Below are 16,455 nucleotides of genomic sequence, written 5' to 3'. Positions count from 1 at the left end.
CATAGTATCTGAAGACAAGAAAGGCGGGATACGGAAAGTCGCAGTTTGGAGTTTGCTTTTATATGACCTTTAATTAAAAAATCGTTTGCCATATTATTTTACCACAACAGTTCAAAGGCCATGTTGTATCTTCATTCGTTTTAATGAATTGATTTTACGTTAATTGATTTATAGACTCCTTATACTTGTCGTCAGGCATCCGAACAATATTTTTACGTTTATCCTTATTCCATTACTATCGAATATTGGCTCTACAGCTGATTAAAATATTCGTGCTTGCAATTGGTGTTTTACTTATAAGGCAAGCCTGTTTCCACCATTAGTCGTTTTGCTAAGGATATATTATGGCCAATGCATGTTGACATTAAATATTTGAAACAAGAATACAAAATTAAAATATTTTTAATGCCCAAATTAATTTGCACCAGATAGAAAAAAATCAATTATTTGTTTCACAAATAAATGGGTGGGGTTCCGTACACGCAACATCGCCCCACTCATAGTTGCTTTCCGGATACTGCATTAAAATACAGTCCTGATTGTTTCCCACATTATTTGGTTGACCCGGATGCCAATTGGTGTACGTCAACGGTTCAGGGTAACCAGTGCTCGTCCATTTGTAATTGCCTTCGCTGTCATAGTCGTTGCCGTTTATATAAAATCCTTTTTGTCCAGCTGCTGTCAATCCTGAAAGAAATCTATGATTAATGATTTCCTTACAGGATCAACTAACCCTTAGCCACTCAATTAAGTAACTGCACCTAAGTATCAGGCAGATGTAAAAATATATTTTATCGACTTTTACTAGTATAAATAAATACAATATACCAAATCAACGAATTAAGAACTATTGGAAATGAAGAAGAGCAGGTTAGAGAAGTGGGGATAACGCTTCACTAGTTATAAAGTCATCTAGAGTGAAAACATTTAGGGAAATATTTTTTTTTTGTAGAATGTAACTAATAAAACTATTTTGAGCAGTTTCATTACTTTCCCAAACGTAAATTATTCTGTTTTTTTTTAGAGAGTTACTTAAAGATTTTCGGTTGATAAGGACGTTGTCCTCATTGTTGAAAAAACTCTCTGTTTTTATTTGCATGATTCTTAGGTGAGTCTGAACTTCATTAACAGATAGATTAAAGAAAAAAACACATTATGTTTTTCAATATAAATTTCTTTTACATAATAGCTGATTGCAATTATAAAATCTTTGAAATGTGATGTTTACCCATCTTTTTAAGATGGATAAAGCATTCAGCAATGTTACTAAATTTACATACCAATATCTTTCTGAACAGCACTCACAATGAAAGCCTGTTCTGTTGCGTCTGATATTGTCACCAGATTCGACCGACTGTTTTCGTTCTTACAAACGTTAACAGCATCAAACCAAGATTTTGGGGTAGTATGGAATGTATAGTACGTTGTCTGGTTGCCAGTATTTCGTGCCACTGCTCCATTTGGGTGTGATGGGATCTCTACAAATTAAAACAAAAATGGCAATCGTCATCTCAGAATTATTGGTATGATGATGCAATGAATGTTGAAACTGAAGTGTTCTCTGCAAATTAATTAAAAACAATGACGATCTTTTGATATTTACCACATTTCATGTTACTAGTTTGGATTTAGGTTAAATAAGCTTTTTCATTTATTGCGGTTTACCATATCCGTTCTTTTTTTCCAAATAAATTGGATATCATATAAATGCTTTATTGTGGTAGGTAACAAAATTCTTACTAACTTACTTACTACCTTAATAACACTACTATGTAGTTTATTATATATGTACATGCTTCATTTACATCTATCTATGTGTTAATAAAATCAATGTCTGCATAAAAACTTCTTATTATGTCTATGCACCAATATGCTGTATAGAATTTTGATCATAAAGAATCGAATTGTTAACTTATTGTGAAAATTAAATGACCAAATATTATTTGTACACATGTTTTTGTACGTCAATGTGTTAAGGAATGAAACTTCTTTTTGCCAATTGGAGTTACATACCTATACAAATTTAACGATACAGTACAATTCTTACTAGAACATGATGTATTATATACAAGTACGTCATCTATGGCAATATTTCCGTTTTCATGATAATTATCATATGTGTAGTGCCCTCCACTATGGTAATGCGATACACGATAGGCCTCGTTTGTCGCCTCGAAAACTACCTACAAAGAATATTTATTCCTTTTTGATATTTTCGAGAATCTAGTATTTTGAAGTTTGAAGTGCAGGAATTCTTTCTATTATTCTCAAATGAGGCACCTGCTTGGGTTGCAAAATTTGCAATAATTAAACTTTGATTTGAGAAGGAAATTGTTATCAAAACCCAAAGATAAGTTGCCATATTATTGCAAAATCAAAAAAAAATTGGATAATGATCGTACATAGTAATTCCCTGTCAAGTTTTTGTTCCTAGATTTCATTCCGTTGATTTCCGCTAGAATCTTAGTTCCCTTGTGTTCTTCCAAATAATTTTAAATTGCACATCATATTTTAAGAATTGTCATTTGCATTTGGTATTTATGGTTAATTTTTTTGGTAATCTAGTGTTTGAACCGTTCTTCGTTTTAATAACGCTCTGTTCTTTGCTTTAACTTAACTACAGACGGTTCTGAACAATACCGAGAACATCTATACCTGGAACCGTCCTCCAGTGTACTCTTTATCCAAAGATATTTCTGCCATATGCCATTGACTATCAACGTTCCCAGATCTGGTAAAAATCGGATAGCCCATTCCTCCATGAACCTACAAAGTTCGTTATAAAACACCATGTACTAGCCCATCCCTCCATTAACCTACATAATTAGTCATAAAACACCATGTACCAGTCCTCCCTCTTTGAACCTACCAAGTTAGTTATAAAACACCATGTACTACCCCATCCCTCCATGAACCTACAAAGTTAGTTATTAAACACCATGTACTAGCCCAACCCTCCTTTGATTAGTTATTAAACACTCTGTACTTCAATGGAAATGAAATTATTTTATGTTCAAGGGAAATCATATCTAATGTAATAAGCATTCCCTTTACAATTCGTGCTTATGATTTGCCCCAAAAGGCTTCTTTATACTAATGTTTGAATATAGATTAAAAATGATTTTAATAAGAAGTTTTGGAAGTACAAGAATTCAGTTTTCACAAAATTGATTCTAGACTATGATATTGTACCTTTATATAAACATTGAAGTTTTTTACATCATTTCCATACAAAGTGTACCAAAATCTGACACAATAGTTAGGTGCAGCATCAAATGTAGGGGAGATAATTCTGGATGTTTTAGTTCCCCGAGAAGAGGTAGTGGGCGTTGAGGCCTTAAGAATCATATAATATCCTAAAAATAAAACAGTTTTTTTTGTTTAGTATATATATAACAGGAATCAATGAACGGCGCTAAAATAGTTACAAAATCGAGACATATAAGATTTAATCATTCAAAATTAATATTGTTGTATATCAACAATGCATGACTGTGTACATTTTAATGACCGTCAACAAACTAAATAACAAAGTTAAGTATTGTGGTAAACTGTCCAAAGAGTAATCAAGGGAACCAAGGTTATCAAAAGAATGTAATTCAGGGACAAAGACCAGACTTAAAAAAGACATACACAAAAAAGAACATAAAGTAACTAAAATCATACATACAAAGTAACAAAAGCAAATGAGCAACTCGGACTCCATTAAAAAAAGGGAGCATGGACCAGGTGCACCGGTAGGGTAAGCGTCCTCTACTATTCTAGAAACACCCGCCGGGTTGCTCATAAAAAGTCAAGTCCGGGGTAGACAAACGAGGAAAGGTGAACTATGACCCGTGGAATAAATCAGTTTTCATGGTGCAGATAGATACACCATAACGATCCACGAGTTCATGATGACGACCATAAAACTTCTGTAGTGATGACTTCGATCTTGTCGCAACATAACCCTGTTGCAGAAGCCTACTTGTTAGAGTTCTAGCGATACAAAAAGTCTGCATAGTTTCGGCAAGCTCTGGCATAACGTATGATTTGTGATATGAACACTCCATACGCAGGTGCTGAAGGGATGTTGCAACTCATGAAAGGAAAGTTGACAATTTTGAATGAAAAGTCATCACGTTTGTCGTAAAGTTTGGTCAATAGTTTTCCTTTACCATCGATTTTTAAGTATAGGTCAAGATATGAGGCTGACTTCACCGTGTCTGTAGTATCCTTTATCTCAAGTTCTTTAGGGTAGATGCGGTGTATCAAATCCCCGAAATTAGGATTGTTTAAAGATAATACGTCATTTATATAGCGGAAACTGAGATTGAAGGATCTAGCCAAACGATATTCCTTCTTTCTGATCAAATCAGCTACAAAGTCAGCCTCATAAGAGAGAAGGAGAAGGTCAGCAAGTAAAGGAGCACAATTTGTTCCCATTGTAATGCCGACCGTTTGTTGAAAAACGCGTCCACCACACTGGACAAATATGTTGTCGATTAAAAATCCCAGCATTTTGTAAACATCTTTCTCTGTATATTTGGAAGATGATTTGGAATTATTTCGTACAAAGTATAGAGAAGCTCTACCTAGAACTATATTTTTGTATCTAGGTACCATCTTTTTTTTGGAAAATCAACGATGTATAATGATTTTAAGTCGGAATTTTAACTGAGTATTGGGAATAGAAGTATACAACGTTGAAAAATCATAGGTTTTAATGCTATTATATTCAGATAATAGTCTTGAACTGATTGTCTCTAAGATAAATTTCGAATTTTTCAGGATCCACATTGAATTAATACCACTACGTGAGTAACAAGTATTGTGGTAGGACTGTAGACCCTCTTTGACAGTTGTGAGTATAGAAGTTAAACGTTTTGAAAGAGGTTTGGTGGTACATTTTGCAGATCCAGCTCTGGAACTTGTTTGTATGGATTCTTGTGGAGTTTAGGAATCCAGTACATAGACGGTAAATCCTTGGTAGAGAGACCAAAAGAGGATAGCACGGATTTATGGTTTTCACAATCTCTTCTTTGGAGAGTGTGGTAGCAGTATAGGTCTTATCACTGCTATTATTTTCTACGTCTACCTCTGATAATAAACATTGGATGTAAAACGTTTTGCAGACAAAATCAATGTTGTTTTGGGCTTTGTCTGCTGGTACGACAACATATTTGTCATGTATAGTAGACAATGTTTTTGCAACATCGGGGTCTCTGAAAACCGATGTAGCCTTGGCATTCATTGGCCTACTTAAAACTTTCATTCGTTTCAAAATTAAAGACTTCACGGCCTTTAACCACTCTGACAGAGAATCAATGTCGTTTTATCCATTTTCTTGCATAGTCCTGGACGGCATCCATAAGAACTTAAAATTTTTTAATTCATATTTATGAAGCGTGGTTCACGGTACTTGGGACCTTTACAAAGGATATTACGCAGCGATTCGTTTTCGATGATGGTTAGATCTCCTGTAACGACGTAACCAGAAAGACCATTTTTTGAATGGAGAGTTCAAAGAACAGTCAGGAGGTTTAGCCGTGAAATCCTCAATCTCGAGGTTCTGAAAAAGCCTTTTATGATTGAAAATTTTGGATGCAATGCGTGCAGTATAAGAATATGAAATAATTGGTATGGATTTGTCTTTGAAGTATGGGGGTATTTTGTTGGTAACATTTTGTGATGGAGGATGTTAGCCAAATTAATTGCATCTATACCTTTGTTGGCAAACTGTAGAATGTTAGCTAAATTAATTGCATCTATATCTTTGTTGGCAAACGGTAGTGGAAGAAATGATCGTTTTTCTTCATCTTGACTTTTTACACAAACTGGTTTAAAGAGTCTGTGGAAACCAATATCCAAAATGATGGCAACAAGTCTGTATAATGATGGAGTGAGGTCAGAAACAGGAGTGTCAAGACTTGTTTTGTAAAGGGAATGAAGTAAAGTGAGAGGTATAGAATAAAATTTGGTTCTAATGTGATGAAGTCCAAGAGGTTTTTGTTGAAAGGAAGGAGACCATCTATGGAGACATCATGTAACTTAGGTGACGTATAGTGGCGATTGCCATGACTCCTTTCCCGTCTTGGATTTTTGTCAAATAAATTCATCACATTTATGCTATTGTTATATTGGCTTGAAAGATTTCCTATACTTTTGATGTTGTCATTGCATCCGTAAGGTATTGCAGTAGCTAGTCTGCGTATCCATACTCCTCTCTTTCCCTACGATAGTTATTACTTACAACGGAAATTTTCGTAGGATGGTAATTTTTCTAAAATACGAACTAAACCATCTTTAGACTTCAAAATGTGTTTGGTTTGCCAAGGTGCACAATACATTTACATTTATAATCAAAGACTTTAACTTTCTAGTTCAGACTAGTTTTCAAATTATTAAGGGTTTGGTTTAGAAAGGTTCTACTGTAAAAAAAAAACAGTATATATTATTAACAATTTTATATGAACAACGAATACGTGAGTACGATTACGACAATGCCATATGTCCTCGATATGTAGCACATGTCATTCACTCCAAAACAATAAGTTTCGTTTATCCGAAGTCAGTTCAAGATATATGGACCGGCATATAGAATAAAATCACTGTTTAATTGAGTTTTATGTCTACCTTAATAAATGACACAATACAGTGTAGAAATTGTTTTGACTTTTTGTGGCAGTTTTATCAGACAATGGAATCTAATAAATCATAGATATACAAACCATGACCGTTGCCGAAGGTGTGGTCGGTTACTGGTCCAGTATGACTTGATTCTCTGACATGTGACCTACTCCAGTCTGCGTTGTCAGTTCGATCCTGAGTAAAACTACATATATTGGTAGGTTCAAAACCACAGAAGAAAGTCGAATAATTATCACTCATGGCTAAAATAGAATAATTTAAATAGTATAATGTTTTATATATTTATAAGATCTATCTAATGTTTGATTTATATGTTATTATTGAAGATCAGTCATAGTAGAACATATTATATTAACTTTATTTTGTTAAAAAAGTAATAAGAATAATACCTTTTTCATTGAAACGTCGAAATATACTCGCCTAATTGTGTGTTAACTGGTGTTCCTAAGGCCGTCTGGCATGATGTTAAATTCCTGGTGATTGAGGCAAGCTTTCCCCGAAGAACATTCAGTTCAGTGTTAGCGTTTTGAAGAATATTATCTAATTGTCCCTTCGTCTGGTTCAAAGAGACCTCCTTTGTGTTTAAATTATATTTTAATTGACTTGTATTTTGCTGTTCAGCCCCTAGCATTGTATTTATTCTGTTAAGCTCCGAGGTTGCATTATCCATATGTTGTTGAAGTTCAGCCATTATATGTTTTAAGTCGTTTTCAGCTGTTTTCATGGCTTTCATTTGATTGCTTACACTCCAAACATCATCACATGTACATGGTCCTGAAAAGTGACCCCCACCTTCATGTTTTGGTACGGAATCACATTGTCCTTCTTGTCCTAATTGTGTGTCGTACACACATTGTCCATTCTTTAGATTGCATGCTGAATGAACACTTTTTATCTCGCGACAAACGCCTAATATTAATACACTATGGAATATCAGAAATAAATTCCAACACATTTTATACGCGTGTAAAGGTCGGAAAGAAATTTATAGGTCATGTGAGATAATATGACTTATAATGATAAGGATTTTGTGATCAGGATTTTGTTTGTTTGTATAATATGCACGTCTAGTATACGAAAAGATATTCAAAATGATTGTTTTTGTTGGATAAATTGTTTCAAAGTAATGGCCTAACGACTTGATGGGTGAATCTAGAAATAAAAAGGAAACACACTAAAATCTAAATTTTGATCTCAGTTTTCTAGTTAATATGTATTTGCTTGTTAACTAGTAGTTTTGAGTGTTTTTTCCCATTGGCTTCATATCACAAATTCATCATTTCCATGATTTCTTTTGATTCAACGTAATTTCTAGGGCATTGACAATTTGCCAGATCAGTACATGCAATATAACAAAAAATAAGGTGCCTTAAGTTATTATAGAGTACAAAATGTAATTATAATTGTAATCAACCTTGATTTAATTATGTATAATAATCACGCAATGACAATAAAACAAATTCATCATTTGAGAAAAAACGGTATTGACTTACAAAGACAAACTGTTGACAGATAAGGATATGACATAAGGATTTGTTCAGTTTTATTACACTGTAACACGACATACTTATCTGTGTCATTGTAGGTCGTATTGAACCTTTGAAACGATGTTTTGATGCATGTTTTAAAGAAAGGTGTTAATAGTGTTGATTTGTTTATTTTAGTATAAAGTAGTCTGTACAACCATTCTGAGTTGTCTTTCAGTTGTTGCACTTTTGCGATAAAAAACATAAACATTGTGTATGAAATTCGCAAGAGTGATCACTTATGATTTTATCAATATATAAAAATAATATATATATAAATCTGCATTGAAATGATCACTTAAATAGTACTCAAAATCAACAAAATCAATCTGGCATAAACATTTAGATTGCTTCAATGTTTAAATTTATAACTGAAAGTTACTATTTAATGAAACAATGCTTTTTAAATATGTGTAAAGACGGGAAAACTAAAATATAATCATATTATGACATCGAAATACTCACTCAATGAAGTAGATGTGTAATTTTTAATTTTTGTTACCGTTATAATTTTGATATTGAGTGGTTAAATGCGCCTTTGCGATTAGTACAATCCTTATCTTCTAAAGACCACATGTGATATCAAAATCAAATCTTTATTCCTGCCAAAAAATTGATTATGGTTTGTCGCTTTTACTTTTATTTGTGTTTACTGAAACACGTTAATGCCAATTGATCTTTTATCTTATAAGGTTTTATTATATATTTGTATATAGATAATTACAAGTTCAGGTAAGTGATTGTGCACGTGATATTTTTCTGGAATTTTTCAAGTCATGTGCGCTCTTTGAAAATCTTAATAAATATGGCGTAAAGGATCCCGAAAATTTTTATTATTTTTCTTTAAGAACCCAGTGTTATTTTATCTTCGGTTCATCCATCCGTACGCCTAAAGTATTAAATATCCTGCGTTATTAAAAGCCGTATATATAGCAAACTGTTTGTTCTATAAACTACCGAAAAACAAACAAACAAACAAACAAACACTTAGGCCTTCAGTATAGTTTTCTTTTTCTTGCAGACCCTTTAGACGAAATTTGCAAAACAAAATTTCATCATATTAAAATATATATGAAATAACATGTTTATTAGAGTAGCGTAAATTTTTTGATAACAAATATCTTTGGACATGTTATTTCGAATAGTCGTAATGTGTCACACCGATTTTGGTCACCAAACCACTACCCACAAGATTATTTTAGAAATATTCAAAGCGAAGATGACATTTTTCAGGGAATTAGAGCTTCATTTTTATTTTTTCTATGTAATTTGAACATTTCTTAGGCGTACCAAGCGTTTATGTTCAGTTTATGGCCACGTGATCCAACATGTTTTTTTTTACATTTCTTTGTTTTATTGTCACTCACAATGTGATAAAGTGACTAGGAGTTTATTAACTGTCCACTTTATTAGTCAATATGCAGTATTTCATCTGTGTTTGATGTGGTTATAATTTGTTCCGTTCTTGGCTCTTCGCTTAATGAAGTTGGCTAGAAAGACCAAGAATAAGTCGTAATTTGATTAAGATCCACTTAGAAGTGCCAATTCAATGACGTTGCAAAACATATACGTATTATGATATTGAATATCAAATTATGAATTACTGATGTTAAAATCCCTTTTCAAACCTTTCTTAGTTTCATATTGTCTGTGTCTATTCTTATTGGTTAGCTTTGTATTGTTAGATTCTTTTATATTTATTACTTGACTTTTTATTTCAGTTCAATATTGAACCTCCATTGCAGATACTTAAGATCTAGATACTTTTTTTCCTGGTTAATACAAACGCATAAAGGTTATACTCTGCATTTATTCAAATATTGTTCGCGTTTTAGTAATGAATCTCACAGATAAACGGGTGCTTTTCGTTACAAGCCACATCTCCCCATTCATAGTTGAATCTCGGATATTCCATTAACAAGCAGTCTTGGATATCTCCTACGTTATTGGGTTGACCTTGATGGAAGTTTGTATATTGTATATTTTGTGGGTACCCAGTGCTAGTCCATTTGAATTTGTTCTCATTGTCGATGTCATTTCCGTTGATGTAAAATCCATTTTGCCCAGCAACTATTAAATCTACAAATATGTATTGAAATAATTGAAGTAACAATATGTATACTTCAGAATTTTAAGATCATGGATTATAGTCAACATAATCTGGTTACGGATGTGCATATACTATTTCATATTATACGTGATTGCTAATCATGACAATGACTCGAGTCAGTCGATGTAAAGTATTTTGAAAGCGTAAAGTATTTAGTACAGTTCAATACAAAATAAAACAAGTATATTAGGATGTATGGCACATGATGGTCTTCTGTTTACAAGGTAATTTTTATATCAGATTAATGTGAAGTTATTCATCGTAAATATCAATGAATTATTCCCCTTCGTTCCACAGTGCTCCATTGCTTACTTTATAACAAAAATTGAAAAAAAGAACAGGAAGGTATTAGATTGGAGTGGACAGCATTTAGTAAAACAAATAAAAAAAAGTAAAAAAAAAGTTTGCAAAGAATGTTCACAAATTATTGATCAGGCACGCGCTATCTCTATTTTTCAAAGTGTATAAAATGATTAGATATTATTTTATATTATATTCAATGGTACGTAAAGTGGTTGTTTTGTTTTGTTCATCTCATTGTTTTTTTGAATTTATTTTTACCATATCATACTACTTTCCTTTACAATATTTTTGTTATCTGTTGTTGTAATTAATTGTCATAATTGGTTTCGCCATATCAAAATTAACATTCAGTTACATCACTAATGCTACTCACCAACATGAGTATTAATTGCATTAACCAAGAAAGCCTGTTCTGTAGCATCGCTTACAACTGCAAGGCTAGATTTAGCGTTTTCCTTTCTACATGTCTCCTGAGCAGCGTACCAGGTTGAAGCACTGGTGTGAAAGGTATAGTATGAGGTAGTGTTACCGTCTTGTCGTGCAAACGCCTGCTTAGGATAAGGGTGAAGGTCTACAAAATAGACGAGACATATAAACAATGGTTAGGATGAATTGATAGATGTACATTTTCATAATGATCATCCGGAAACGTCGTCACTTTCTTTAGCAAAATGCGTGTACATGCAGAAAACTCCTTTATAATTGTGTTGCACAGATAAATTGTAAGTGTTGAAAATGTTTTCCTAAAAACATTTATTACAAATCTAGCATAAGAAACATGCATATGTAATTCTATCACTATTAACATATTGAATAGAGACATCCATGGACACTTGTTTTTGCATCAATTATTGAAACAATAATGAGTGCTTCATAGAATTATAACAATAATTTGCAAAATTTTTTTCGCTTTGGATAGTGTAATGCAAAACAGATATAAAACAGTAAATTATAAAATTTGCTATCTTTTGCGAAATTATGATAAATTCATGGTAATTTTTTTTGGAGATAATCATATCTTTTAATGGTGTTAAGTAAATGAAAAAAAATACCCATCATATGCTGTTCACATTTATCATGGAGTACACTCTCACAAGCAGCTTTGGAGCCAATGCATACGAGGTTCTAAGTCCAAAAACTAAAAACCCAAATCATTAAAATAGGAAGCCATATATAGCACAGAGAAGCCCCATAACATGCAATGCACGTAATGAAGCCTCAATAATTAATATTTTCTCTGTCAATAAAGGAATGACCATTTGTATATACTCACTACTACAGGTTGTATTGTACACATAGACGTCATCTATGGCAATATTGCCTTCATCTTTATAGTAATTGTAGACGTAATGGGAGCTGACGTGGTGACTAACTTTGTAGGTATTATAAGATGCTTCAAATGTAAGCTATAAGTAAAAGAGTCGTTGTCAGTATAAGAATCACAATTCACAAAATAACAACAAAAACAACAGCAAAAAACGTTTAAAAATCTATTAAATATTAAAATGTAAAGCATATAACGATAGGGCTTGTGACAACTTTCCCGGTATTTTGTTCATTGAAACGCAATAACAAGTAAATGATATACATACTCGAACCAAAAAGCTTCGTATTTAAACTAATGCAGAGTACGACTAGTTGGGCATGGTCGTAATTAGGTACGTTTACTCTTTCAGTGTTTTATATTAATAACGAAAAAGTTACTTTTTCACCTAAAAAGCACATTACCAACCATCTTGCTTGTAGAAAAAGTGTTTTTCTTAAATATTTAACACTAAGCAAAAAAAAAAAATAAAAAAACGAAAAACAAACAAAAAAAAAAAAAAAACACTTTGATAGCTGCAGATGTGCTTCTTTTTGGGAAATTCCCAACTCAGAGTATTCTGTTTACACCAAAAATTTCGATAATACATTTTCAACAATTTTTATTTTAGTTTTGTACTTTTAACTTATCCAAATTTTCACTAATTTGCATTTTTTGGGGACCAATAAAAAACAGTTCTGGACAAGTGGACACTTTTTAAAATTGACCCTACATATGGCTAGAACCCCGGGGAAAATGGCTCAGTTCCTTTGTATAAAGCGGAAAAAAGAAGTGAATGAATATTTTTACCTTGAACTGTTGTTTAGTGTATTCTGGTCCTAAGTCTATCTGTGCCATTTGCCAGTATGGACTAACATTGCCTGACATTGTATACACAGGGTAACCTCGGCCATTTCCGACCTGGAGTTAAATGTTTTATGAATGTGTTTAAGTTTTTGTTCACTCTGGGGTTTTTCACTAAAGGTATGTCTTTGATCTCAGTTTCAAAACAGGTTATTGTATATAGCAGCTGTTGTATAAAAGTTATCAATGTAATATAGCAGACTTAATTGTGCTACCCCTTTTAGTACATATTACCCCTCTAGCTAATCTACTATACAGGAATTGAACATTTTTTATAAGGCATAAGTGCCAGTCAAAACAAATTTGCGAATATGTTTCACTTGAAATTAATTTATTAATGTTTACAGGAATGCGAGGTTTAGTGATTAGTAAAGCAGAGATGTAAAAGCTAACACCTAGGAAACTGAACGTTCATTGCAATTACATAAAACCCATAAATATATGTTTATAGACATGACTGTCAATTGCTAATTCGCTTAATTTTTAAGATTTCACACCTTTGCATACACATTTAAAGTATCAACGTCTTTGCCGTACAAGGTGTACCAGAATCGCACACAATAATTGGAAGCGGGTTGAAATGTTGGCGACGTTATACGTCCGGTAGTCTTACCAGCGCTGTATTTAGAAGTGTCATGTGTCCTCAGAGCTGCGTAATAACCTGTAAAAGTCATAATGTTTAGTTGATAAAATGTACTTTTCAATATAATAGAATAAGGCGAGATTTATAAAAGAATAAGAATATTAGTGCACAGAGAAAATGAAAAGATTCTGAATCAAAAGACGTATGCTAAAGGGTTTAGTCTTAAGCAAAGTACTAACAATCCAAATATAACTGCATGATAGAAATGCAATATATTCATTTTTATTGGTTGTTCCTTGATAAATCTTATAAACAAAATATAAACAGCGGAAAAAATACTACACTAAGTTGAAGAGAAACCATCAGAGACTCAAAGAAAAAATATATTATAGGTAAATATATATCCTAGAAAAAAAAATACCTTATTATACGTTTTTAGGCAATGAACCAATTTTGTACTACAGATTTTCATTGTACAAAAATACCAGTTACATTAATATAGAAAATTTTTATGTGCTGTACACGTTTTTCACGATTAAAGAATGTAGCTTTTTTTCATGATTTTTCATTTCGTATTGTCTACTTTCCTCTAATCTGTAGTAACACTCCTTTAGCACCTGCGTATGAAGTATTCTTATCTCAACTCATACGTTACGCCAGAGCTTGCCGTAACCACACAACGTTTTGTACCGTCCTAGACTTCTTACAATTAGGCCTGTGGAACAGGGGGATGTTGTTACAAGATTAAAGTAATCTTTACAAAAGTTTAATGGTCGTCAACATGAACTCGTGGATCGTAACGATATCCATCTGCACCATGAGAACAAATATATTGGCCATGCTATAGTTTTTCTTTCCTCTTTCGACTACTCATTTCCACTAGAAGATTGGTTCCCTTGAATACTCTGCTACACTAGAATATATAGTCTCGGCGTTTTCAAAGAAAATGGAAAATCCTGTTACCTTGTCCTATAATCACAAAATTTGTAGGCGGTCATTTCTTTACAAGACACCCTTTGAGTTTTTATGTCAACTATTTAAGCAATACCTACGATGCTCCAACATAGTACACCATACGTTAAATATAAGACTGATGACAGAACTGAATCAATTATTTCATAAACAATAACTATTTATCAACATTCACGACCGAAAAAAAAACAGTTACTGGGAGTTTTTCTTTGTGTATATGTTCCGTCTTACAAAGTGAAGACGTATGGATATAAAAAAAATAATTGATCGAGTCGTAATATCATCGGTTTAAACCTCGCTACGCTCTTATTTGACTCTATTTCCTACAATGTTCAAAAGGCTTTGCCAAGTATCTCTCAAGCTTTCCAAAATTTTCATGAAAATATCTTTCCCAATAACTCTTATATGTTTTCTTGTTATTCCTGATATTGATAGTTTTAAGATTAAATTATTGAATAATATTCTACCATAATTGTTTCCATATGAATGGTCAGTCTTTGGCCCAGAGGAGGTCATGATCATCGATTTTTGGTGTGCCCAGTCTGTGTTGTCATCTCGGTCCTGTGTAAAGTGACACAAATCTGATGACTGAAAGCCACAATGGAAGGTAGTATAGTCCGTATTGGTGACTGGAACAGTATGTTTTGTACATGTATAAGGATGTATACAGCAACGAACGTAAAAAATATAATTGAAATAATATTTCAATTATAATTACAGTAAATACGCATGACGTTACATGGACAACCACTTCTGTCACGAGTTGATGGCATGTTGCCATCGGATTGAATACTATTACTTTAAATCTAATTTAAATGTAAATTGTGTTTGCTACAGAGCAATAGTTTTATTTACTGAATTTGTTTTTATATTTTTAAAATTTTATTTTGGGAGTTAATGTAGATGAAATTGAAAATCGTTCAAAGCAAATAGATTACTTAATGTCATTCGAAGAACATGCTAGTCAATGCTGATTACACTTACAATTCATTTGGTCAGTGTTTCTGTTTTGTAGGTGTTAGAATAACCTTACTTTCCAGGTAATTAAGTTCTAGTTGATAAATGGTGTAAATAACTTAACTTTCAATGTAATTTGGTTCTACTTGATAAATGGTGTAAATACTTGCTAACTAGTTGTTGCCTTGGAGATTATCATTGACTATTATGGTTATGTATGACATGTAATTTATTCTGAATTTTAATATTTTTAAAGTGTATCAAATAAACGAAGGGCTTGCAACAAGTTTACTCGACTTTTAAATCATATTTACAATTCTGACTTTCCTGTCGTACATACCTGTCAGAGGTGATGTTGTGGTTCCAGAAGACACCTTACAGCTGGCAAGTTCTCCAGTGGTATTTTTCAGTTGTTCTCTCAACGTTGCTATTTCAGATGATGCTACCCTTAAAATGTTGGTCACCTCTTCATCAGTTCTATTGAGGAGATCATATTTCGTGTGAAATGTCTGGAGAAGTTGAACGTATTTTTCGTTCTCACTATTAACAGGACTTTGAATGGTATTGGTTTTCGGTTCGACGTTCGTGAGTTGATTCCTGAAATCGGTCATGGACTGTTTCAACTTATTCAGACGAGATTGGAGAATGTTCAAGTCGGTAGCTACTTTCGTGACGTCATCACAGGAACATCCGCCATCAAGTGCTCGTGGATTTAGACCAGTACCACCATTGCAGTTTTGTTGTCTACCTAGTTTGACATTGTACACGCACTGGCCATTAAAGAAACTACACCCTGGAGCAAACTGTTGTGCATTTGTCGTCGCTATAAATGGTAATATCACTAGAATTAACATACCTTCTAAATTGCCGACCAATCCTCAAGATAAGTTATGTGAATCTCTCCTTGAAAGATAAGATCATGTTTGACAACTTCATTGACCATGACATTGTTATGATCATTATTATTGATAATATTTGAACATGGATTTTAATTGAATACATTAAATAAATGATCATTAGGTGGGAAATGTGCTAGAATACCCACCAAAGGTCTGAATGACAGGACTACTATCTTTTGAACTATTATTTCAGTAACTATGTATCCTATTGTGAAAATAAAATCAAATATAAATAGAAGTTTGAAAATTCGAACTTATCGACCGACTCTGCTGTAAGTTCTCTTTTTTTTGTATGTTCTTTCACCTGA

At 32.9% G+C, this 16,455-nt stretch overlaps 2 protein-coding genes across 2 annotated transcripts; both read right to left on the bottom strand.

Moving 5' to 3' along the window:
• Window positions 1–386: 386 nt before the first annotated feature.
• On the bottom strand, window positions 387–7,655 carry LOC148604125 (uncharacterized). Its single transcript, XM_088549355.1, has 7 exons — window positions 7,051–7,655; window positions 6,711–6,872; window positions 3,193–3,356; window positions 2,656–2,766; window positions 2,048–2,183; window positions 1,281–1,478; window positions 387–687 (listed from the first exon to the last, which is right to left on the bottom strand). Exons 1-7 carry the CDS (start codon window positions 7,583–7,585, stop codon window positions 440–442), a joined length of 1,554 nt encoding a protein of 517 aa, XP_088405481.1. The 5' UTR covers window positions 7,586–7,655; the 3' UTR covers window positions 387–439.
• Window positions 7,656–9,946: 2,291 nt separating this feature from the next.
• Window positions 9,947–16,158, bottom strand: LOC148604124 (uncharacterized). The gene is made up of 7 exons (XM_088550072.1): window positions 15,589–16,158; window positions 14,759–14,920; window positions 13,234–13,397; window positions 12,683–12,793; window positions 11,843–11,975; window positions 10,943–11,140; window positions 9,947–10,235 (listed from the first exon to the last, which is right to left on the bottom strand). Exons 1-7 carry the CDS (start codon window positions 16,100–16,102, stop codon window positions 9,988–9,990), a joined length of 1,530 nt encoding a protein of 509 aa, XP_088406198.1. The 5' UTR covers window positions 16,103–16,158; the 3' UTR covers window positions 9,947–9,987.
• Window positions 16,159–16,455: the final 297 nt, after the last annotated feature.

The sequence above is a fragment of the Perna viridis genome, chromosome 10 (genome assembly GCF_037379345.1).
Source record: "Perna viridis isolate PV_CMFRI_1.1 ecotype Kerala chromosome 10, ASM3737934v1, whole genome shotgun sequence".
Lineage (NCBI taxonomy): Eukaryota > Metazoa > Mollusca > Bivalvia > Mytilida > Mytilidae > Perna > Perna viridis.
The sequence above is the reverse complement of the archived record's forward strand: the minus strand, read 5'-3'. Positions and strand labels throughout refer to the sequence as shown.